General features: G+C 43.1%; 2 protein-coding genes and 1 pseudogene across 2 annotated transcripts; 2 read left to right on the top strand and 1 right to left on the bottom strand.

The window, feature by feature from the left end:
* Positions 1-620: 620 nt before the first annotated feature.
* LOC112891638 (myosin IC heavy chain) lies at positions 621-3,322 on the top strand. The gene is made up of 4 exons (XM_025958545.1): positions 621-900; positions 1,538-1,856; positions 2,528-2,586; positions 2,833-3,322. Exons 1-4 carry the CDS (start codon positions 666-668, stop codon positions 2,859-2,861), a joined length of 642 nt encoding a protein of 213 aa, XP_025814330.1. The 5' UTR covers positions 621-665; the 3' UTR covers positions 2,862-3,322.
* Positions 3,323-10,964: 7,642 nt separating this feature from the next.
* On the top strand, positions 10,965-16,398 carry LOC112891955 (annotated as a pseudogene).
* Positions 16,399-16,580: 182 nt separating this feature from the next.
* Positions 16,581-24,507, bottom strand: LOC112891954. Its single transcript, XM_025958971.1, has 14 exons — positions 23,825-24,507; positions 23,628-23,714; positions 22,182-22,291; positions 21,980-22,030; positions 21,690-21,861; positions 21,267-21,587; positions 20,959-21,159; positions 20,357-20,845; positions 20,065-20,274; positions 19,447-19,635; positions 19,069-19,232; positions 18,302-18,460; positions 17,658-17,736; positions 16,581-17,353 (listed from the first exon to the last, which is right to left on the bottom strand). Exons 1-14 carry the CDS (start codon positions 24,296-24,298, stop codon positions 16,910-16,912), a joined length of 3,150 nt encoding a protein of 1,049 aa, XP_025814756.1. The 5' UTR covers positions 24,299-24,507; the 3' UTR covers positions 16,581-16,909.
* Positions 24,508-26,236: the final 1,729 nt, after the last annotated feature.

Here is a 26,236-nt window from a genome sequence, read left to right as displayed (position 1 = left end):
AACTCGGGCCCAGCAGGTGGTTCAAGTCGAAGACGTCGAGGAATTAGAGATGGTAATGGATCATGGTGTTTATGCTCTCTTCACAATTCGATTTGGCTTTTATGTATATTTAGCTTAAAAAATTAAATAAGATTAGAGTCCGACACTTTTAAGGCCTAGCCTTATCTAGATTAAAATTTAAAACTCTTTACTACCCCTACGAGGAATAGAAGGGTGGAGAAGAAGAGGCCAGTGGAACTATGGAAAGGTTGCGGTGCGCCAGTTTTGCAAGTCTGAAGACTATTTGGTTAATTCGGGTACCCGAGGTCTGGACCCAAAATAACCCAGCTAAACCCGATTAGTTAAAATTGGGGACTGAATTTAGGACCGCCATTTTCCTTTTAAATTATATTATTTTATCTCAATTAGTTCGGTTCGGTCTGATTTCACAAAACTATTACCTTATCTTAATGATATAGTTAGAAATTCCAAAAAGAAAAGAGAAAAAATGGTGTCAATGCAACATGGGCCCAATAAAAAGAAGGCAATCGAGGCCCAGAGGATACAGGCCGATCACCAACCCGAAGCCCACAGGTCAACCGTTCAACCCCAACGGACCCTAGATGAGCCCCTCTCGAGTCTCGTCATTTCGCGTCTCCACCAATTTTTCTGCAACTAGCTCGCCGATGGACCGGTTCCGGCCGCTCATGCGGATCCAGGTGGAGCCCGAGCCAGCGCAGCCGCCGGCGCCGGCTGCGGGAGCTGGCGGGGACGCGGCGCGGGATGAGTCTCCGGCGCCCGCGGCGGGGCTGCTCATGGGGGCCAAGGTGAGGCGCCGCGCGGCGGTGTACCGCGACTGCAAGGGCGACTACATCGGCGTCCCCAACGATCCCTGCCTCACCAAGATCCTCTCCAAGCAAGGTGACGTCCCCTGAATCGCGTCCGTATTGATCTCTTGGGCTAGTTTATCATCAGTAGACAATGGGAGCGATCTTGCTGGTGTTCAATTGGCTCGACAGCTGTGGCGTGGATCTGATGCGCTTGCCGGTGGTCAATGTTTTTGAATCTATGCAACATCGATAGTTTGGATGCTGAAATGCGTCGGGAATTGCCCAAATTCCATCAGTTAGACTTCATACCAGGGTGAATGGGCCATGCGATTTTGATCTTACCTCTTATTAGGGATTTTAATGTGAGACTGAAGTTTAACATGTAGCGTTGGTAAATTCTACCATGTACCGTGTTGACACCCTGATCTAATGGTACTAAGTGCCGGATACTGCACTGACATCTATATAATGCTTCTAGGTTACTAACACGCCTTACTATGCATACTCGAATATGAAGAGCAACACTGTACTGCATAATCCTAGCTGCATGGGAACCACCAGGACATATGTGGCATGAACATACTTATCCATTACAAGCAAATATTATGTAGTATCATGCAAACAATTGGTTACATTGGCTATTCCTAGTTTCGTGCACAATCTCACGACCACTTGTTCCTGTAGCTATCATTATGTAAGTCTCTAAGTCGATGCTCAATATATTACAGGGGACAACAAAGTTCTGTTTGCAGACAAGGTATTGAAGTTCACTCAATCAGGAAAGATGAAAAGGCGCATCCTGGTGATCACAGACTTTGCTCTATACCTTGTTGATCCCGATGCCGATATATTGAAGAGGAGGATAGCACTTGCAGCCGTGGATAAGCTATGCATTAGCAACCTCAGTGATAACTTCTTTGCGATCATTGTGCCGACTGAGTATGATTGTTTAATGGCCAGCACTAGAAAGAAGGAAATTGTTAATGTCATAGTTAAGGCTATCAAGAGCACATCTGAGTTTGAACCTGAAGTGGCTTTCTCTAACAGGTATATTGTTTCTGATGAACCCTTGATATGCCCTTCTAGTAGCAATATAATCTGGTCTGAACAGTTGCTTCTCCGTCCTCACAATCACCCAGTTTCTTGGGAGAATTTTAGACCCTTCAAATTCTGTATGTATCATTGACAGGTGATTGTTTTTTTTCCTGTCAACATGACACATATTCTCATAGTAAGAAACAACTAATGTATGCAGGTGAAATGGGTACTAGCATTAAAATAGAGGATAACAACTATAACGTGCCAATCAGGTTGCAGTGATATATGTCACATCAACCACCAAAAGCCAAATAAACTTTTAAAAAGACCACGCTGAACTGTTCTGCTTATCTCTAATGTCTACCACCTTCTACTGATTTGGATAGTCTGTATGAGTCTCTACCATTTAAAGCTGACCTAGCGGTTATGATTATAGTCCAGGCTCTTCTATACCAAGTTTTTCAACAGTAATTCCTACTCTATCCGTACTGTATCAGCTGTAGTTGCCTTTTAATTCTTCGCTGTTTATAAAGAATTTTTAGTATCATCTGAACTTTCTCACTGCTCTGATTTGATAATTGCACTGGGTTGAAACTCCAAATTTACATATCTTTCCTTAAAACATATACTGGTTTGTATTACTGATGAATGCTAGTCTAACGCCCAGCTTCATCCTGCAGGTTTGAGTATCATGCAGCTGCGGAAGTGACTAAGGTGGTCGAATTTGAGGATGTTGACGGTATGTTCAATGTTAACAATACACAATGTAGATGCTATGTTACCCTCAAAGCCATTTACTGATCATGCGGAACAAGCTAATGCATTGCTCTTGTGAGCTAACAAATAATCCTGTTCATTTTCCTCTTGACCTATCTCTACCTGTTCAATTATGAGAAGGATGTATATACACAGTCATTTATGTTTTCTATTGGCACAGAATTTGATTTTCTTTTTGTGTGCTCTATTTGCTGTTTTTTCTACGCAGGGAGCATTAAAACCAGGATCACGAACTAGGAGAAGTCGTGATCCAGAACTCATGGATAGTGGTTCCCTGTAAACTGTATAGCTCTTTCAGTTTCAAACGGGTGTTATCTTCACATGTGTGGCTGTATGTGCTCTGTATTTTACTAGATAACTGTGTGTCAGCGCCTCACTCTATTGAGCCCTGGGCTTGGATAAGATCAGGCGAGTAGTGCTACTGCTAAACCCCAGGAGCCAATGGAGTGCAGGAAAATCCTACTGAACTGAGTGAGGTATTTCATGGGCCTTGGCTCCGCCTTAGGTTTGGGGCACTGGCCGCTTCACAAAGCAAATACGTATCAGCAAAGGTCAATTATGCATTTTAGCTATGGCTGGTACCACTGTACCCTTTTTGATCATATCAACGGAGAAGTTCATTTTCAACATCACTTCTGTTTATTATATTTTATTTTGTATGCAAATAATAATTCAAGTAGTCTGCAACGTTGTATGCTCTGTCAAGCTTTCATTGTAATTGCATGACTGACCTTTCTTTTGGATCAGCAATTGAACCGATTCGTTTTATGTGGTTAAATAAAGCCGTGCAGACAATGCGAAAGACCTGAACCTGCTTCTATGTCTATAGTTAATCGAGCTCCTCTTTCACCATTGATGCTTGCAAGATTACCTTGGCAATGTTTTGGTTTTGGGACCTCTTCTTGAAGCGTGTGATTACGCAATGGAAACTCTTGGCTCATCTCGGTGGATGATAGTGCTTCTAGTCGGGTGCATTTTCTAATCTAAATTCCACCACACTAAGGAGTAGTCAGAAAGGGACTGGTTTTTTAAATCCCCCGAAAGAACTCAAAGAGAAAATGGTCTTTGGCTAGTCGTGCCCATGTCACATCATCGTAAGCTATCTTTAAAATTCTAACAAACAGCCAAATATGCAACTGGACCTATCTTCCTGAAAAAGGTTGCAAGTTGGGCATCTATCTACCAACAAATAAAAACAGGTGGATCTTGAGAGTTTCACCACTTGTGGAGATCATCACGAGTTGACATCTGCTCATTGGCGTTGCAAAATTTCAACAACTTACTGTTCTGAGTCCAAGCATCAAGCACAAACGTCCCCTAGAGAGCCCAAAGGCCATGCAACGGAACGTATACGGATGTGAAAGAAAACAGGCGGCGACTAATAACCACTTGAGCGCTCAAAATAACGTTTCTTTCGTTCATCGATCTCCATCACCTTTATATCCTCCTCGGATGAAAGGAACACAAAATCCGGTGAATAGGACACATCATGCACAGCCACAGGTCCTACCAACCATAAGAGGAAGAGCCATATCAAAAACAAAACAAAAAAGAAGAAGAGGAAGAGCAAGTGTGTATCTGTGCTCGTTCATGGTCAGAGTTACAAGGATGGGCATCGGCACAATAGAGAACTAATGCCACTCTTCACGCGTACTTGTAATCTCTGTTTTAGCTTTCTCCTGCCCTAATTGTTTTTGTAATATGTATATTGACAAATCCACCTTGTTTCTAATGGAAAATTAGAGCCTATGCAACAGCACAATTTTAAGTAATGACATGCTGGATATCCAGTTTGCTTTTGTGTATGTGGCACCACCAAAAAAATCCATAGCTTGTTGGGCAAGCTCATTGGGATCGGAGGGTGCATTCTTTTTCTTATTTTTTGTGTGCGTCAGTGAGGGGTGCGAAAATTGTTTATTGTTGGTCCGATTGAAAAAGTGGATCAATAATCGTAGTGGAATGTATTTTTAAGAGGAAGCTGACTTCTTCTTGAGATAAGTTTTACCATCCATTGTTTTCATATATAGGACGAGTTTTATCTACACTCGCGTGTAGCTGCTCTCACCATCAGTATACCACCGTGCGTATGTCCGCATACTTATTTATCACTTTGAGTATATTCATACTTCAAATGGATACATACAAAAAATTTCAAAAGCACCCCTATTTTCTAAATATATTATAATTATATCTTAGTACTAGTATATAAAAATTACTATGTCCACATACTGTATGCATGGTCAAATACCCAACATATATACCATAATAGATGTTCTAGTATGATCACGTAATTCACGTACATGCTCTTCATTGGGTCAGATACGTCCTACATCATGAGATATATATGTGGGAGTAACTACAAGTGCGTGTAGAATGGATTTTCTATATATATATATATATAGAGAGAGAGTTTTCTGCACTCGCGTGTAGCTACTCCCATCATCAGTATACCATCATGTGTATGTCCGCATACTTATTTATCACTTTGAGTACGTTTATACTTCAAAGGGATATATATATAAATTTTTTTTCAAAAGCATCCCTATTTTTTAAATATATTATAATTATATACTAAAAATAAGTATGTCCATATATTATATGTATGATCACATACTCAATATATATATATATATATACCATCATAAATGTTCTACTATGATCACATGCTCTATGTACATACTCTTTGTTCGGTCAGATACATTCTACATCATGAGATACACATGTGAGAGTAGGTACAAGCAAGTGTAGAAAAGATTTTTCATATATATACACACCCACACCAACATATATCCTTATTTACAACTTAAATATCGCCAGCAACAAAAGCCAACCGCAGTTGCTAGGAAGCCATAACATAACCAACTAGTTTTCTTCGTAACATATCGGTGTGATCTAATAATGATGACAACAAATAGTAGCTGCCATGTGGCACGGTTGACCACATGATCCAATACAAATGCATTGCTGTGTTTGCTCCACCGAATCCAATATGCCTACATTAGGTCTCAAGCACCGAAGTATTGGATTGTGTCCGTGCCTAAAGAAATTAAAAGGAGTGGGGTATATTCTACAAAGTAAGGCCAGCACTAACCTGCTCATGCCTTGTGGGCATTGCGCTCACCTCAATTTGTAGCCAAAATGACATGAAAAAGGTTCTGCATTTGCACCTTGAACCCACAGTCCTTCCAGTACTAGGAAGATAGGCACCATGTCTGTCCACAGGCTACATGTACATCACCAAGTACACAGTACCTGGAAAGACCCGGCGCATGCATTTACAGCTAAAGACGAACACATTTCCTCTGTCATTTCCAAAGCTTTTAGACAAAACTGAGACTTTGGCACATGATGGAGCCAAAAAAAATTTACACGCTCCAAATCTACTTTCCAACACGACAAGATCTAGATCGGTCGGCCTTTCCTTCCAACGGATTAAACTAGCCCGTACGTGGTGCTCGTGCTGGCCTCGCTTTTGTCACTTGTTTTCTACCCTCCCCCCCTCTCATCACGTTAGCTTTACAGAAACGCAAATGCCGCACGGCTTCTGTGTAATCGTGTGTGGTTTGTAATGCTAGTATTTTACTTTTTGTGTGTGTTCTTGTCGGGTAGAGCACTCATCTCTTGGCTTTTGGCCTAATATATCATCTCTGATCCAGGAGAGATATCCTAGGCATATTCTCTGAACAGATTGGATAACCAGACAAAAAGATGCAGCGCTCTTCTCGCTTCTCAGTATACTGCCAATGGGCACGCGTGTCAAATGCAGTTTAGCATAGTTTTTTTAATAAAAAAACTTTTTATATTTAAACGCGTTTGTGCATTCGAGACCTAATTTTCTCAATCTTTTAATTTGAGAGAAGTTGGCCTGAAGCTCTCGGAAAAAAGCGAGGAAGAAACCAAAGTCGATGAGCCTCAGGAACAACAAGAAGCAATAACGCGTGTCTTCACATAAACTAAATAAAGCTACTAATCGTGATCCCAATTTCGAAGAAAAGCAATTGAAACCATCAATCGCCATCAACTCCTTCTGGAAGGTGAGGAAGATTCCTCGCACGTACACCACCTAACAACAAACACGATAGCAACGTAAAATGCACGCCAATGATGAACAAAGATAGAGAACTTCACTACATACACCAACCCCCTATGGCAACAATGTTTATTATGTACCAGCAACGTTTTTTATTTCGTTCGTGCAACGCAAATAAGGAAACACTACGAGGATGAGTAGTTGAATTCTTGTACTAAATATTCGAAAGCAGTGACGCAAAGTTTCTTCGCTAAAAAGGGAAAAAGTCTGGTTTACATTCTCGAACTATGATAAAAGTCCGATTTTCAACCTTCAACTACAAAACCGGGTAACATAGACCATCCAACTATCGAAACCGTGCAAATTTGACCCTTTGAGTGGTTCAAAAGGTGGTTTTGTATTTATAAAAAATTAAAAAAATTCTAATTATACCTAAAAAATCAAAACTAATCCATTTTAAATCAGAAAATATGAAATTAGTATCAAAATTTTTATAAAAAATATAACATATCTATTATTGCTCTATATGAAACTTATTTATTCAAAAGTAATAGGTATAACTACAAGCAACCAAATACTATGAACATAAAAAAATGGATCCGGATAACTGAGAAATAGAGTGTCAATAGATAGGTTACATTTTTAAAAAAAAGATACCCATTTTATTTTTTGATTTAAAATGAATTACTTATGAATTTTTTAGTTTGAAATTATGTATTTATAATTTTCACAAAATGAAAACCACGTCTGAAACTTCCCAAGTATCAAATTTGCACAGTTTCGATAGTTGGATGGTATCATCCGGTTTTGTAGTTGAAAGTTAAAATTTAGATTTTTATGATAGTTTAAGAATGTAAACCGTATTTTAAGAAAACATTGAGAGAGAAAGTGACGCGAATTTCCATTTCAGAAATGAGGAAACGGACGCCCGCCATGACGTGCTTTAAGATATTTGCTGGTGAAGATCGAGAGGAGGCATCGAACGAGAATACGCTGCCTCCAAATTTGATTGAGAGATCGATGACGCCGCCCGAGAGAGCGATCGAGCGAGCTGCGTTCTTGATTACGCGAAACAGAACAGCATATGCTGTAACAAAACCGTTCCGGAACCAGTATGGCTTCATGCTTAAGCAGTCAATTTTGCCTCCGCGCTCAAGAGACAAAAGGTAATCAGTCCTGGTAATTGGCGGTTGCGCATTTTCAATTAGATTGGTCGGAAATGAATGGTAGGAAAGGATTGTTTGGGGGAGTTTCTTTCAATACCTTAGAATAGCTTCATGTTACAATACCTTAATTTGCGCAAAACAAGTAAAAACAAAACTGAAATAAGCCTTTACAAACTGATCCGATGTCAACCATTACCTCCAGCAAAATATATGGAATCAACAATTGGGGATCACAAAATGAAAGCACACAATCCGACACACACAACCATCCTTTACTTCCGTAGCGATTTGTTCCACGAACAGCATCCCATGATAGATTTGCTCCACATCTAAAAGAGCGTGCAATACCAAGCCAACATCTTCTTACCGTCGGACCATCAGCGCATGCAGGAACAAGATCAAGAACAGGATGAGATGATGATGATGCCGCCTCTTTGCAAGCAAAAAAAGTTTTTTGAGTTGCTCTGAATCGCGCCACGTGCAGATTGCGCGCTTCATCGGATCAGCGCCAGATCGGCCTTTAATAAGCTGCTGTCTCGTCGCGGCACGGAGGAACATGGAATTTGTTCCATCGGCCACCGGGAGAGGCATGCATGCTTGGCGAGAAAAAGGGTGGTCATCCATGGCTGAAGGGGTGCTTGAAAACGGCTTTAATTCCACTTTAGATTTTTCAAAAAAATTTCCTTTGTGGTGTGTGTTTGAGATAAGCTCCTGTTTGACTTGAATAAGCTATATGTGGTCACACTTCAATTGACATAGGGTTCCTTTTTTCAAAAGAAACAAACCGGGGGGTGGGGCGGCGCGGCGGGGGGCTGAGCAGTAAGCACGGGCTTTCATTTTTTTGTTTAGGTTGCTCTCGGTCGGAGCAGATGAGACTAGAGTGTCAAAATGGCCAAACAAATTTTGTATCTCACGCAAAAGGCGGGGCCAAATATGAGAGGTTGTCTAGCAAAAAATTGTCATCGAATCAAACTATGAATGCAGCCAAATATATAGCCGAGTTTATATATACCTAAAACTTTGACACAACGCAAATGAACAAATTTATGTATGACATTGAAGATCTTAATATTAAAAAAAACATTATCATTAGGTGTTATCAAGCTTGAAGCCAAAGCGAACATTGAATAAGTGTGATACTATTTCTCTCTTCTTAGAGAAGGCACAACACAATATGACGAATAATAAGTATATCCAGCAACTAATATAGTTAATTGTGATGATGGGCTCAATGGACAGCCAGCATAACGGATGGGGTATGACAGCTCAACCGTTTTTTTATTAAGAGGAAGCAGTTGGCTTTCCGATCGAAAAAACCTCCAAATCCTGACCATGCTAGTGAGCGGGATATTTTTTAACCTCAGCTCCCACAGAAAGTCGAACCTACCCATGAGAAATGCTATTGGAATCAGCAAACTAAATCAGCTAGAAGCCCGTTGGCACACTACTAGTCCGATAATCCGTTGGTTACGAGTGAACGTTTTGCAGAGTGGTGCTGAAGCATTTTTCGCTGAGAGCTGAGGGGCACGAGGCCGTGTCCGCCGATCCAGAGACACGGAGCACAAGCCCAACAGTGGGCAAACGTGCGACAAGGCCAGGCTAAAACAAAGGGCAATAAAGGCAAAACGAAACAAAATACGCCACGAGCGCCAAAAGAGGACGGGGGAGGGGGCGGGGCGGGGGCCGCGGGCGCGCACCGGCACCGCACCACGGACGGTGGCGAGCCGCTGCGGTGCCGCCCACGTGGCCCCCCCCAACCCAATCCCGCGACGACGCGGCGCCCGAGGCTACTTTACCTGCCGTGCTGCCTCCCTCTGGCATGTGGGTCCAGGGGGTGGACGGGGCCCACGCAGCGGTAAACGTGCGCGCCCGTGTGTGCTGTGCAGTCCTCGGCACACGCGGCTGCTCGCCGGCTTTTGGTTGCCGTCTCGGGCGGAAAGGGTCGAGGGGATAAAAGCGCTAGCATCACCCGCCCGTCGTCCCCAATCCCGCGCGTGACGCCGCGGGTGCACCTGGATGGGTGACGCTCGATCATAGGGGGAGGATGGAAACAAGGGCGGGTTCAATGGATCGTGCAGCCTGGTTCTTGGCAAGTCATCTCCTAGAGGAAAGCAGGTGCCGGAAGCTGGAGCTTGGAGTCACTCTTGTTCCGGGTAGTGGCAATGTGCTTCTGACCAGTCTTTTCCTGATAAATCTGTTTTAGAACAACGCATAATCAAAATATGCAATCATAAACGTATATAAATTTTGATATACATAGTAATACCAAATTTAAAATACCCTCATATCCAACTCCATTATTAATCATTTTCCTAATAAATATGACCTACAGAGGAAGTATAACTTTAACTGTCCGCATCTTCAAAAACTCATTTAATTTATCAATAAAAGGTCGGTGGTGGGTTCCAAATATTAATAGAAAATTATATGAGCGAAATTCGAACTAGTTTAAATATAGATATGGGGATCGAAATGATTTTATCATAAAGCATAACTTTTAGGAACCCACCACAAACTATGTCAAAATACATGAATAGTGAGCCACAGAAGTTTCTGATTCAATATCAGCTCACCTTTTTCCTCTAAACTTGAAGATTTTGTTTGTTTCCCTTGAATTTAACAGCTGAGCTCACTTCGTGAAGAAAAAAACATAACCTGGCGGAGGAGCCACCGTTACAGTGGCCTACCCTACAGTAACAAACTAACAATCCAGCATACCGGCACTATACAAAAGGCCTCACGATCGAATCTAGACGACACGCCAAGCCAGGTGGCATGGCAACCCAACGCACGGCGCATGCGCAGATACATCTCCTTTTCCCCTCTTTTCGACGTCGCACTCCTCGACCAGCAAGCGGTGTGGCCTCAGCGATTTGCCGCGCCTCATCGCCTTTTTTAGCGCCCCCGCTTGCGTTCTCGGTTTTTCTCCTCCTCTTCCCACGACCGCTTCTCCCTCCGCCTCTCCTACAAAGCCGTGGGCGCTGTTCGCGGCGGCGGGGCCTCTCTCTCTCTCTCTCTCTCTCTCTCTCTCTCGCCTTCTCCCGCGCGCAGCGGCCTCAAAAACCCTAGCGACTCGGCCGGCGCACGGCTTGGATCGTGCCCGGGGTGGCCGCTCGTCTCTCTCGCCGTCCAGCACAGGTGTGGGCGCGTCGGCTGTTGTCCGATTCTCTGTCTCCGCTCGCTGTTGGTTGTGTGTGTGTTTCGGCCGTTCGGTGCGGTGCTGGGTCGGCGGCGCGGTGTAGGAGAGCTTGCATCGGTTGCGGCCTCGAATCCTCGCGTATAGGTATTACTAGCCCGTTTGGGGGGCGTTAATGGGTTCGTTCCTTGCCGGCTCTTGTTTGTTTAATTGTTTTGTGAATATATCACTGTTTCGGCCGCTGTTCCTTGGAAAACGAAGTGGGATTTTCGATTTCTGTTTTTCATCATGTGATTTGTGGACGTACAACTCGCAAAATTCTTCTGTTCGATTGACAGGATTTCCCTTTTTTAAAAAAAGGAATTCTGGTCTCGTTGCTTTTTTTTTTGAATGGTCTGTTTGCGGCTCCCTTCGTCGTGATGCGGCCTTTTCCCGTTTCTGTGCAAGTCTGTGTTCAGGGTGCGCAATTTGGTGATAGAGAAGGTCTCACCATTCAAATTGTTGGTCTGCTCCTTTTCTCGTCGCTGATATTGCTTTTTCTAGGATCCTTCGGCACAGGACGCGTGAATTTCATTTGATTTCTGGACGGCCTTCACCCCAGATTTGTCTCGTTGTTGGGTTGTTTCTGTTAGCTTAGTAACGAAATTTGAAGAGCTTCTCAATGGAGAGCGGAGACTTTTATCATCTCTCCCCCTCTCTCATTTTGTCCCCTGTTCGTCGTTACCTAGATTACTAATGTTTGCCGCAGGACAACGGTATTAGTATGGTACCTCCTGTAGTTATTATCGGATAAAGTGTGCATTTATGTCTGAATGTTCCACTTCCTTCAGCGATGTAATCCTTTTAGGCAAGGGGATTATACATTCAGTAAGATCAGTACTGCTTTTCTCATAAACGTGAGTTCAAATTTTGATGCATCTTGTGCTACCAGATGGTGTAGGATTCTTTTTTATCGCATATGGAGTTTTGGTGAGCTGCTCATTTTTCGTGGATAATCAATCCACTGGTTTGTTCCTGATTAATTATCTTGTAATGTAAATACTTAATGCGTGCTGAATTGCAAGCAATTCTTACTTATTTTATGAATTTGGTGTAAAATTAGGTGCAGACCTTTCTAACAACTTGTGAACATCGCATATTTTTTTTTAAAAAAAACAATATAATGATCTTCTAACACTAGTGCCACCTATTGCTAAGGTGTAGTGGTGTACTAAGCATTTTAGAACTATCGTTAAATTTGTTGTGAAGACAGATTTTACTATTTCTGTAGAAACTGTACTGGAGCATTTACTGGAAAAGAATATAAGTATCAAAATGAAAATAAAAATAGCCAACTAGTTGATCAAGTAGGACTAAATGGGGTCTCTAGGACTTTAGCTTGTATCCATAGAACATCTGGCGTAACCTAGATAATAAATAAATAGGAGTTAATAAAGATCGTAGTTCTCGAACGAGCACTCGAAAAGATTCTGGAGGATCCTCGTGATTAGGCACTCTTTTCCCCCAGATCGTAGCATTAAGTATTTCTTGGCGAGCTATAAGATGATCAGATTTATAAGTATCTCTTGTAAAATATGAGCAACACCAAATCCTTCTAAAGCCCAAACTTCCATTTCTCCTACTCGTTGTCCCCCTTGCTTAGCTCTTCCTCTAACGGGCTGTTGGGTAACAAGTGAGTAGGGTCCAGAGAATGATTCCTCTGGCATTAGGACCTTTACCACAATGGTGCCGTCCATGGATCAATTTATTTCGTGGATTGGATTTCACTTGCCTCTAGATATTCTTGTAATTAGCTGTGGTCAGTATGATGTAGGTGTATTTGCTGCCATGTGTTCTTTTTTTCTGTGCCTTCCAATTACTAAGGCCAGCTAGTTCGCCAATTTGGCCCTTCTTGTTCAATAAAAGTAGATAATCAATTGAAATTTGATGCTTAATATGATTCCATTCTCTATTTGACAGTTTAAATCTTATAAAAACTGATCTCGTTTTGCAGGATTGTGATACCAGCTTTCTTCCTTCTGTTATTCGAAGTCATCCAACCTGTAAAGAGCCCTGCTTTATTTGGTACGATTCAGAACCTTTGATACCTTTAATTTCTTAGTCCCAAGTAACTACCTTTTCTTCTTACTGCTGAACATTATTGGATTTAGATGTATTGTTTCTTGATCATGAGATCTTATTATACATGAACATGAGGTATGGACTAAAATTTTCCCTCTGGGGAAAAAAGGAGACAGTTGCACAAGATCCTTGCTATTGACCAAATTTATAGCAACAGACTTGAATTTTACCTGTTCACCTACCGGTGTTTCTCCTGATTGGACATAGTATATATGCATTTGATCTTTGCCTTTTTAAGGTTGAATGAAAATGGTACCACTAGACTTACAAAGTTGTAAGGAAAATAATTAAATTGTATTGATCTATAATATTTTGGCAACACGCGATTACAAAAAATTATACAGGCTGCAATGGCCAAATGGCATTGATTTATCTGGGGAGGCAACTTATTCGTATCTTTACTAGCACTAGTGTTTTTTTTTGGGTAGTAAACGAAGGTTCTTTATGTGTACAGACTCTTTTTGGAGATTAATGAGCAGTGGATTTGACTGCTTAGTGAACTATAATTGTCAGGTATCATTCTAGGATCTATCAATTGTGACAGAAATCCATAATTTCTAATTTGACTACACTAGCTCTGTTTGGACGATGGTAACCTTTTCCTTTGTTATTTTATTCCTTGATGTTAATTGGCTAGTTGGAGAATTTCTAGTCCTTTGGCTGCATGATTAGTAATTGTGACTGACTGATTTTTTTTATTGGCCAGCAGGATTATTAAAGTTCATTTAGCCTGAATGCCACAACTGGAACTTTGCACCTAGAAACTGAAGCTAAGTTCACAACTTCATCATACCCTTTCATACATAGAAAGTGGCGAGACATGGATCGTGATGATATAGCTGGTTTTGTCAGTGGAGGTTGCTAGGGGTCCTAACTTCCTAATACAATACATGGTAGTAGAGTTATGATATCCAGAAGGCAGACAATTGGTTCTTTTCATTTTCTAGTTGCTTTGCGTTCGATGTTCCTCAACGGGAATGGACACAACTACTCGAGGCCTTGAGTCTAATGATGGTATCAGCTCCTTGAAGACTTACTGCTGTTGGAGCACAGCTCAAGATACAGCTCTGCAGAAAGATAATACACCAGATTCCACAGCATATTCCAGCTTTTCTATTTATAAGACAAAAGTATCAAAAAGGAAACAAGGTGCCATGTCTGGAGTCAAAAGTACTGGAAACCCTTTACTTAGTTTGGGTTTAGGATGCTCACCAAGCTCATCTGATAACAGCAAGCTAAGTTCTGGCACTGCTTGTGTAACATCTTCATCTTTGTTAAAGGAGATTGATGAGGAGTCATCAGTAGATCTTGGTCTTAACCTTGGGTTTTATGTTGGCAATGATATTGTGCCCTGCCAACAGAAACCCCATGTTGGTGTTGAAAATGTGCCATCGACAAACTCTCCTAAACTGGATCTTCAGTTGAGTTTGTCTACTGGTTCGCCTGAATCAGTTATCATTGATGCAAACATGATGTCACCAGATGGCTTGGAGATACCAATGGCCAACTCATCACAGGCCATTGTAGGAGAAGGATCTGTACCGCTTAATTGGGTTTTTGAGCATTCAATTGTTTCATCATCATATGCTTGTGAAGCAACATATGCCTTTCGATTTCCAAAGAAAATCAATGAAGGCAATGCCTCTGTGCCTTCTCCTGTCATATCATCAACTATGTTTACAAGTGTGAAAAGTCCGGTTGCCTCTACTTCTGAGACATCTAATCCGCAACTGCGCAATAGTAACACTAAAAGCTGTCAGTTCCCAGGATGCATGAAAGGAGCAAGAGGGGCATCAGGGCGCTGCATAGGCCATGGCGGTGGTAGGCGCTGCCAGAAACCTGGTTGCCAGAAAGGTGCTGAGGGGAGGACAATCTATTGCAAGGCCCATGGTGGAGGCAGGAGATGCCAATTTCTTGGGTGTACAAAGAGTGCTGAAGGGCGCACAGACCACTGCATAGCTCATGGTGGTGGTCGCCGTTGCAGCCATGAAGGTTGCTCCCGAGCTGCTCGTGGAAAATCTGGCTTGTGCATCAAGCATGGTGGTGGAAAAAGGTGTCAGGAGGAGAACTGCACCAAAAGTGCAGAAGGTCATTCTGGCCTCTGCATCGCCCATGGTGGTGGAAGACGGTGCCAGTTTCCAGATTGCACAAAGGGTGCTCAGGGAAGCACAAAGTTCTGCAAGGCGCATGGTGGAGGAAAGCGCTGCACATTCTTGGGATGCACCAGAGGGGCTGAAGGTAGCACTGCATTTTGCAAGGGCCATGGCGGAGGCAAGCGCTGTGCATTTCAGGGTGGCGGCGTGTGCCCAAAGAGTGTGCATGGTGGCACTCAGTATTGCGTTGCACATGGTGGTGGGAAAAGGTGTGCTAGCTCTGGCTGCACTAAGAGTGCTAGAGGGCGCACAGAGTACTGTGTGCGCCATGGAGGTGGCAAGAGATGCAAGTCTGAGGGCTGCACCAAGAGTGCGCAGGGGAGCACCGATTTCTGTAAGGCTCATGGAGGCGGTAAACGCTGCTCATGGGGCGAGGCAGATGCGAGCTTTGGTATTGGCACACAGCAATGCAATAGGTTTGTTCGAAGCAAGACTGGTCTCTGCTCAGCTCACAGCACTTTAGTCCAGGACCACTGTGTTCATGGTGGTGGCACATTAGGTCCTGCAATCCACCAGTTTGCGGCGGATGTCAAACCGACTGAGATGAAAGTTGCTGCAGTTCAGGTAGATCCACATGAGAAGACAATCCATGGTGGCCAAGCTTTGCTGGGTATGGGTGGCTCTGTTCCAAATGGCGTTCATCCTTCTGTCCTGGCCCAGTCTATGATCGATCCACTGCCGGAGGGCAGAGTCCATGGTGGCGGGCTGTTGGCTTTACTTTCGCAGGGCGGAAGCAGTACAAGCGTTGGTGGCTCAGAGAATTGTGCTTCAGGCAAGATAGCGTGGATGTGAGGGGAAAGGTTCTACAAGAAACTGGTTGCCTGCAGTTTTGATCAGTTCCGAGATAGATTAAGTCAAGCCTTCAAGATTCCTTCAATTGTGTTGCTCTTGCTCGGGTTTGATAGGATCTACCTCGTTCGTGTACTATGAAAATAAGAGGGTAGGTCCTTAGAGCATGGGGATGTATTGTCTCTGTTATTGTAATTACTTAATGTCGCTGAAGTGTCCATGTTTGTCTTTTTAGTTTAGGTACTTCAGTGTTCTTGTTTGGGCTAGATTTTGCTCCCTGCAACTTGCTTCGGTGTGAAATGTAATGTTCATGCGGCTGCTCATTCTACTGAGAGCCTAGGGTAAGCTCATACAATACAAGTAGTCATGTGTTTGTCAATTACACAAAGCTTATCACACTGATCCTTGTATTCGACTCGCGAACCCAGTTGATGCCGTCGACTTTTGCCAGTTCCCAGCATATCGATGGTCCAGGCGCAATCAGGACTTGATTCGGATTATGAACGATTTAGTGTAGGCGATCAGAATAGTTAACAACAGCAAGATTCTCGACAACGAAAGTAGACATTAGCAGAGGCTCAACCATATATGGGACATCAGTCATTTACTCATTTACCCAATTTGTTCTGCAGACGCAAAGCAGCTGTTAGAAAATTTTAAGCTAGAAGAAAAGCACCCAAGGGAATCCAATTTACATCTAGGGTGGCAACTCGATGGTCTAGATATCTTACAACGCCGCCGTTAACACCCAGTACAGAGGGCACAACAAAATTGATCAAATATGGACACCCGTCCAGGGGGCAACTAGTGAGGACATTAGCCATAACGATGAAAGAATGAACAAAATTTCCTGCAGAAAGAATCATCGCCCTAAGTATGTGGTCAAAATGCTACAAATCTACCGTCATCGTATGGTTCGAGGCACCGATATCCTCAGGTGGTGGCTTTATATACTTGCCCAGCGTCTTTTGCCGAGCTCTCTTCTTGATTCTCTGGATCTTGTCTCTGCTCTGCTGCTTCCGGCGCTCCTTTTCCTGTTGCCGCATGGTCCGCTCCCTCTCATAGAGACCTTGCCAGAAGACTTCTCCAGTTTGTGGCCAGAGCCACCTCCTGTCTGGGTGGTCTGAGTCGAACTCTTCTGCCAACTCCTCATCCATGCTCTTCAGAGTGGCGTAGGAGAACCACTGGACTGACATCTGACCTTTCCTGCCACTGAGCTGGTGCTGCTCCTGCATTACACCAGTCTCAGGATTGACATAAACCATCCGCCGCGCACTGTGGAATGCCCAAACATTCACAATCACCTCCAGAAGACGACAGTAGCAGTGCTGGTCCTGTACAGAAAACAAAGAGGTCAACAACGCAATTTCTTTTAAGGTAGATGAGCTTATAATTAACCATAAGCATGTGGCAAAAACGCATAACAAAAACAAGGCTCACTATGAGGCAAATGCGAATGGTGAGCTTAAATTTTTCTTCTTTTCTGAGCACAAGAGGATGACCATGTATATTGGCATGGTGATTATCTCAGATTCTTATAGGTACCAAATTTCATTAATACTATTGATTATTCTATCTTCAGAAACTAGTGCTCTGGGACAGGACTTGAAAATTAATTAATGCTATCTCAGGGCTCACCTTGTGAAGACTCAAGATGCAATGACCAGTTCGATGGTGTTTGTCATACATTTGTGCATCCAGTGCATCAACAAACATTCTGAAAAAGCAATAGCATACTGTAACAATAACCAAGCATATAGAAAAGGGCTGGATTAATATAATATCCTATCAGGTAAAAGGAATGAACACAATGAACAACACAGGCAAGCAAATAGCGACCAAAAGGGTTTGCTCCATGTCAAATTGTCGATTGATGCCTAACATGCTGTTATAGCAACACAATGCTTTGAAATGATCAAATGACCAAATACTTGTAGACAAACAGGTTTTGTTTTGGACCCCGGTCAATAAGAAACTACACTGTAGCAGTTAAAACTATCCATGTAAAAAAAGCACTTCATTTGGATCTTGGCTTGCATCACTACGGTCTAACAGGTAAATTACCTGCATAAAGTACACTACCCCAAATCATCACTAGCACCGCAATTCTACCAGTACTGACATAAATATACTTAGATCAGCAACATCCTGGTGCTCATTCACAGTAGATAGTTTGATATACATATAGCATTAGATAATTAACCAGTGCACACATCTTTATCTAGTTATAACTTAGCAACCTTGCTAGATTCTCAATAAGATTCTAAAAACATAAGGCATACCTTGAAAACATAACAAATTCTAGGAATGACCGTGTAGGCAAAACCCAACTTTGCATCACAGACCAAGTGTCTCCATCACTAGGCATATGTAGCAGAGAATCCAGTTCATGATCAAGCTGAACACCATACATCCTTTGGAAGGCCTCCGAAAATGCTAACCTTTGAGGTAGAAGCACAGAGTAGATTAGTTCAGTTGTAACCGAACAATGTCCGCAATGACAATACCATTGAATGGTATACAAGACAGCTGATTACATTGGCTAGGATGCAGGTATTCGTATATACATACATATAGCATATACTCCCTCCGTTTCAAAATATATGTCATTTTGGCTTTTCTAGATACACAGATTTTTCTACGCATCTAGATATACGCTATGTCTAGATACATAATGAAAACTGTGTATCTAGAAAAACCAAAACGACCTATAATTTGGAACGGAGGGAGTATTAATGTAATAGATTTCATAGTTCTGTAACAACGATCTACTTACAGACACTGGAGAACCAGCAGTGAAATAACTACTCTATAAGAAAAGAACATAGAACTCTTTGAATGATTATTCTGTATGAGACGTATTTGGTATTTGCTTCATAGAATTGACTATGTGCAGCAACAACAAAACTCTTCATTCCCAAGCAAGTAGGGGTAAGCTAGAGATGAATCCCAACCAGGGACAAAAAAGCAACATTTCTCAAACGAGCACATTTGCAGGCTTGGATATCAGTTCAATATATGAAATATGAAATATAGTTAACTGGCTAACCTGCAGTTCCCAGCATTGATTGCATCACAGAAGGACCAAAAATCTTTATTAGCATGGTTCCTTGGATCTTGATCCATCCGAACCCAAAAATAAAAGGCATCTCCATGCTTTTGAGATTGAATGGCTTCTAAAATTGCAGATTCAGCATTCTCTGATAAGTTTTCCTGTTTAGAAAAACAGCTGCTCAGTTTAAGTAGGATGTTAATTGTTATGCAAGACAATGTAGATAGTTCTCACTGCACTAAAACAACACGTTCCATACACAGAACACTTGCCTAATCATCATTTTATCAATCAGACTCATGAAATCCATGGTATGCCCCCAAAAAAGAAATTAAAAAAAAAAGAAATCTAAATGAACTTGATCTTGATCATTACCTTTCTCGCTGTTACTCTCCAGGACTGAAACCCTATCCAAGAATTTTTATGTATACGGTCAATTCTGTTGGCAAGAGCAAAGAAAGCTCCAAATTCACCAAGAATATCTCTATAGTAAACATTGTTGAGAAGTGGAAGGCGAGAAGAGGCATCAATATCATCCGCTCCTGGTCTTCGACCTTTTGAAGACTAATGAAAGAGAAGCAAATTATCAACATCAGCCATTGAGAATTTGTAAAGCAAAATCATACGTAGCGAAACTATGCTAGATTTAGTTTTAGCTACTATTTTGCTTGAACATAACCATTTGAAGAAACTATGCCAATTTTAGCGAAGGGAAAATATCTACTGCAAATGAACTTTTGGATGCTAAAGTATAAATGCACGATTCTTGGATGCAGTTTGGATGGATCAGGTTTTGAAGGGGATAGAGGATGCAAATTAAGAGTGGTGGAACTCCACCAATGATGATAAATCATGTGGAATTCTGCCTCCTCAACTGACTATAAATCTGTATCACCCAAATATCATGCAATGACACCGATGGGAGTTTACACATCATCACATAACAGGCCAACCAAAAATATTTATTGTTGCTCAGAGGTAACAACAGCTTACCAGGCCAACTCCACGATAAAGAGAGCTTTGGTGCAGAAAGGGCCAGGTCCCCTCCCCAAAGAAAGGCTCATATATACAAAGCGGCTGACCTGTCCGCTCAAGCTCCTTGTCGTCTCTTTCATGCAATTCATTCTTTAACCTCTCTACCCTTTTGACATTTCTGTACACCTCCTCCCATGTTCCATGAAGTTGGTCATTCCTGTCCTTCAACTACATAACAATCAACCCCAGTTACTTTGTAGCATTGTTTAAAAAGAAGAGGATGTGAAAACCACGTGAAGCATTGTTTTACCTCATCTTCTTCCATTTTTCTTTTGATATCCATAACTTCATTTGCTCTCTGTTCCTCCCAGGCAATTGCAGAGAATGCTTCACTATTCTTCGATGTACCAACAGGAGGGCGTTCCATTAGGTTGCTATGCCACTCCTGCTCTAGTTTCTGGAGTATCTTGTAGCCAGACAAACTCCCATTAACATGGTGTAAATGCTTCACATCCTCAAATAGGTGCCATTTCCACTCTTGTTTCAGAGCTAAAGGTATCTCACCAGCGGTTAAAGGGCTTAGTGCATCAGTGGGGAACTTGATAACATTTTCCAGAAGCTCAGCATAGCCCTCAATGGTCTCAGAAGCCATAAGGTTCTTGGCATAGGCCTTTCCAACTGATGCAATTTTTTGCCCTGAAACAGACACTTTACCATTCGACACTGCTCGAAGTAGGACTTGAGTTAACATGCCAATATTCTTCTTTGGAAAAAGAAGCCCGTTTACCCCATCATCAATCTACACCATACGACAACCATGTTAGTTTATTTCTAATATACAATATGCAGTCTTCAGTATTTGGAAACTAGAGATGAATCACAATCTAAATGTCGGTGCACTCATAAACATACATGTTTTCTAACAATTGCAAGGTCAGGAGCTATAACTAGCTTCTCAAGACTCATAGCTTGGACTAGCACACTGGGGAATGATTGCTCCTCGAGACAGGAACCATATATAACAAGGTCAGCTGTATGAAGGAGGTCGTGCTTGTCACCAGCAGCAACATGCTCCACTGCACCTCTTGGGAAGCCAACACTCAGAGCAGCAGACTATCAAAACCAGAAAACTAATACATTGTTAGATACGAATTCAAACAATGAAGTCTGTAAATAACCAGTTCACATGATGAAACAGAATATGAAGGCGTGAAGCAAACCTCAAGGACCATCTTATGCTTCTCAGTTTTGTTTCCAGTGAAGATCTTCACTTTCAGTTCAGATTCTGTGCTATTCTCGGAGTGATATTGCTGTAACAGAGGACCTATTGCTTGCAAGACAAGCGTCTCTTCCATCAAATTCTCACCATATGAAAATGGAGTACCAACAATTGCAATTACAAAGTCTTTGGTGCTCAAGCCCAAGCTGATCCTCGCATCTTGGTGGGAATGGTTGGCAATAAAGTTATCAGCCTGAAATACTTCTGAGGGAGAACCTGGAACAATGAAATAGTTACCAGAATCAAATGCAGCATACATCACCTGCAGAAAAATATTTAATTATACTTTTAGGTTAGAGGATCTTTATCCATATGACAATGACTGTATGATTGTTGAAATCACAATCAGATTAGAATTAAATACCGGTAATATATAGTTTGGGAAAACTATAACATTTGCCCTGCTGAAGACTTCTTTCCAAGCATCTATGATCTGAATCATTCCACTCGCATTATATTCTTCAATACGATGAGCAAGAGAATATTCATGCACAGTCCAAATGACAGGTACGGATTTGAAAGGCTCGTGCAGAAGACTGTAGGAAGGCACAGACACACGGTCCAAATCAAAAATCTGACTTTGAGAAAGCATTCTATCACATTCTGAAACAGATGAAGAAAAATAGTCATATGATTCTAGTTTTGTAATGCTACCTTGAGAATACTGGTCTTGCCTCAATAGAATTCACAAGTATGCCATCATAGCTGCAGAAATAATGCAAATTAACCTGGTGAGGAAATGATAAGAAAGTGAGGCTGGTGCCACATCTTATCAGTAAAAGCGAGATGGGACACATAATGTGAAAATACAGTAAGCGAGAAGAAAACAACAGGAGAGAGAACTTCAGAAACTTACTGTAACCAATCTACAGAATTAGGTTGGTTTGCTTCCTCAGGTAAAATGCTCACTGGCGCTCCAATGGCTCTCCAAATATTACCACAAGGGCCATCCTCAAGTGAGAAAACCTGGATTAATAATTTGTAAAGAAAACTAAGGTTCACGGAAATCATTTTGGCTGTATATGAAAATGACTAAGCAAATATATATGTAGGAAATCTTAACTCATACTAGCATCAAATGATCAAAAAAAAGAGAAGGAACAAGCAGGTGATGCAGCACATGTTGACTAAACTTAGCAGCTTACTGTGTAATAATACAGTTTTCCAAGTATCATTTATCCAAAAAATCTGCACATACTTAAAAACATATTTCAAGAAATCAATACGAATAAAGCAACATGCCAACTTATCTCCCCAGGAAAAGTTTACTAGCATTGCCAGAATCTTGGTTAAGTACATTTAAAATATGCTGAATCTTGTTGTCTCGTTGTGTTTCTTGGGCATATGGAAGTCTAATAATGTTGCCAATTCATAACTTTTGCAGGTAACACTTTACCCGCACAAAAAAGGGTAAAAGTATTCATTCCTTACATTTTTTAGCACATAAGACCATTCATCATAGAGGCAAAGTCGATCGATCTGGATACCAATATAACGTTATGTTTCCAAGTTCTGACAGCCAAGTAATAATGCAGTGTCACAAATGCTTATATAAAACATGTTACTGGCAGCAGCATTCTAATACACGAGGGCAGATGTTCCTCTTTGAAAAAAAAATCACCAACTAGGCAACTAGACAGGTTTATCAAAAAAAAAAGACAGGTTTATCAACATTCAAAACCAACTTTCAGGACAAAATATAGCACGGGATGCAAGTTCAGCAAAAAGGGTAGCATCTCTAATTTAGCTACTTGATAAGTTGTAGGCCCTGAAATTTTCCATAGCACAAAAACTGCATTGACATGGACGTAGCAAAAAATACAATCCGCATCACGTTACTTCCACACTGAGGACATCCAACTGCAGAGCTATTTAACTACCACACGAGTCAATTGAAGTAATCCCACACTTAGAGTGGTATCCTACTTTTACTTCGAAACTGGAACACACAGATCAACAATGTGGCTCATGTGTTGCCCGAGAGGTGCATACATCATACTGGCAAACCAACTTGCTCTGAAACATTGACGATTAATCACAACAGCTCAGCTCAACCATTAAGCTATAACCAGTTCTCCACCAACAGCTCAGCTCAACCATTAAGCTATCTCCAGTTCTCCACCAACTCCTAGAATTCTCTTTCTAAAAAAAAACTCCTAGAAGCAAAGTCTAACAAAATGAACACAGGGGCATGCATTCCATTCAAATCTGTACCTCCAAGAGCTTGAGCAACGACCAACAAGCACACTAGCAGGCAATGATTCGCAAGACTATGATTCGGTAAAGCAGTTAAGTCATGCACCTTCATTTCGTAGCCCATAGCCTCCAGCACCGAGGCGACGCTAACCATCTGAAGCTGCATTGCGCTGGGATACAAGTCACCAAACACCTACAGAAATTTCAAAGGAGAGTAGTGAGAAAAATCAGGAATGACACCGCAGAAATCAATCCCCGACCGACACAAATCCTCCCCCCACGCCACCACCCATCAGTACTCACCATGGCAAGGCGCGGCTTCCGTACCCCTAGCCTCCTGACGGGCGTCCCGAGCTCCGCCAAGCTCCGGGCCTCCTCCCTCCGCTCCCTCGCCCACTTCTCCCTCAGCCTGGTCGGCTCGAACGCCACGCCCGCCTCCCGCCCCACGAGTCCAAAGTCGACGCGGGGCAGCGAGGGGTGCTCGCCCCCGCCGCGCCCAGGCCCCGCGCGGCGAGAGGGGAGCATCAGCCTGGGCCGCTCGACGACGCCCGACCCCGGGAGGAAGGCGACGAAGACGATGGCGACGAAGAAGAAGGCGGCGGAGGCGGCGATCCACTGGAGGTAGTCCACCTTCTCGAACAGCAGGAAGCGCGCGAGCCTGGATCTCGCCCGCACCCTCCGCGCGCTGCCCGCCCGCAGCGGCTGCGGCGCCGGGGCCAGCCCGCGCTTGCAGCTCCCCGCCGCCGCCGCAGCGGCCCCGTTCTCCAGGGAGCCCATGGCGAGCGTGTCGGCCGCCCGCCCGCCCGCTCCTAGGGTTCCGCGCGCGCGGCGGCCATCAGCGGATTGGTCCGCGGGCGGGAGCAATGGGATTGGGTTGGCAGTGAGGAGACCGTGCTGGGACTCGTGAGCGAGCGCGGCTGCTGCTACTAGTATTTCCGCAGCGAGGCGTTGCGTTTCGTTGAGCTCAACAAGATGGGGGGAGGAGAGAGAGGGAGAGGGGCCAGGGGAGAGAAGAGGGGGAGGCGGTGGCGTTTAAGGCGTGGTGAGCGAAGCGGGGCGGAGCGCGGGCGTCGGATGGGGAGGGGACGGCGGGGATGGGCTCTCCCCACGCCCGGAGCATGGGGCCGCGTGTTTCGGGAAGCGGGAGGGCGGGTGGGGATGGGGGTCACGCCGTCTCGGGTTCCGTAAGCCGCGTAGGCGGGTCTCGGCTACGCTCCCTGCGTGCTTTGGCGTGGCGAGGTGGGGTCCGGAACCCGGCGGGACCCGCGCGACATCCCGCGGGTAGGTCGAGCGCCAGGTGACGTTTGGTTTGGGCTGGGGAGGCGCCTTTGGTTTGGACTCCACTGTTGTTGTCGCCAAGCCAAGGATGGAATAATAAATCGACATTTCCCGAGGCAGATGCCACTTCTCGGGCACATTTTCTTCTAGACGCCAAATTTGTAGCCACAATATCCAATAATAGGAGTGGTATTTTGTTATTCTACACAAAATATATTTTTCTCCGGAGGCAGAAGCCACTCCTCGTGCACATTTTGTCCGCGACGCCAAATGATGGCTCCAACATCTTGTATTTTGATTTTATTACATAAAATATGCTTTTATCATGTCTTGCTGCGGAAGTATACTCGAGAGACGGCTTGATGCTGCCATTATGACTTGTGAGCACGCACGGAAAAGTGGCAGGATTCTTGCGGAAAGAATGTGCTAGCGGCAGCCTTTGATTCGTCCGCCCGGGAAGTTTTTCAACGCCACCGGGCGCACGGAAAAGATTTGCTGGACCTGGACCGGGTCTGTCTCCTTCCTGCAAGAACGAAACGCTCGTGTGGCCGAAAGCTCCAACTGCGGGGTTGGTCGGGGGCGGTCGGGGAGTTTTGCTCGCAGGAAAATGTCTAAAAGCTTGGCCGTTTATTCCTTGCGTTCGTACACAAGATGAAATATTCTCTTTTTTTGAAAGAAGAAATATTCCTCCTTTTGGCACCCGTCTGCTTCAGGGAATTAGTCTTGATGGCACGTAGTACTTGATTAGGAAAAGCAGAGTAGTGTTCCCAGGAATTATAGTTGACGAGACGTACAACTTCAGTACTTTGGTTCGAAAGGAGAATAGTGTCTCAGCTGATTCCATTCGGACTGGATGCGAGAGCGGGCGAATCTTGGTGAATCCTACCAACCAGATTAGCGGAACGGTGGGAAGGAGCCGTAAAGAGCGTGAGCACCTCCGTACCCAAGCGCGCATTCAGGATTCAGTCTCCACACGAGATCAGCGTGCGGCTTGACGGACCGGTAGGTGAAAAGAATTCTGTTTTCTGAATATTCGTGAACCAGAGACTGTCACGATTTCCCTATTTTCTATACCATAAAATTCAAACAATTAAAATTCTTTCTCAAGAAAATTAGACCCATAGTATTATTCATGGATGTCCCACTTCACGGGCCTAAAGATTTGACGAAAAAAGGTGGAGATCTATTTTTTGATAGAAGAAAAATGATTGCATCAAAAGCTAAAAAATTTTTCACCAAACCTTCTACATACCTACTCGATGTACCTGCCGCATGGAGCACCCTCACGTATACAATTAAGGGAGAAGACTGATCCCGCTGTATTTCTTTCCTTATGCATAAATAGAAAATATGAAATAAAGTAGCATAAATGGAAGGGTATAAATTAAGTAGTATAAATTCTTTCCATACTAAATCAATATATCTGAAAGATATTTT

The sequence above is a fragment of the Panicum hallii genome, chromosome 5 (assembly GCF_002211085.1).
Source record: "Panicum hallii strain FIL2 chromosome 5, PHallii_v3.1, whole genome shotgun sequence".
Lineage (NCBI taxonomy): Eukaryota > Viridiplantae > Streptophyta > Magnoliopsida > Poales > Poaceae > Panicum > Panicum hallii.
Note: the sequence above shows the minus strand (reverse complement) of the source record. Positions and strands in the feature narration are given on the sequence as shown.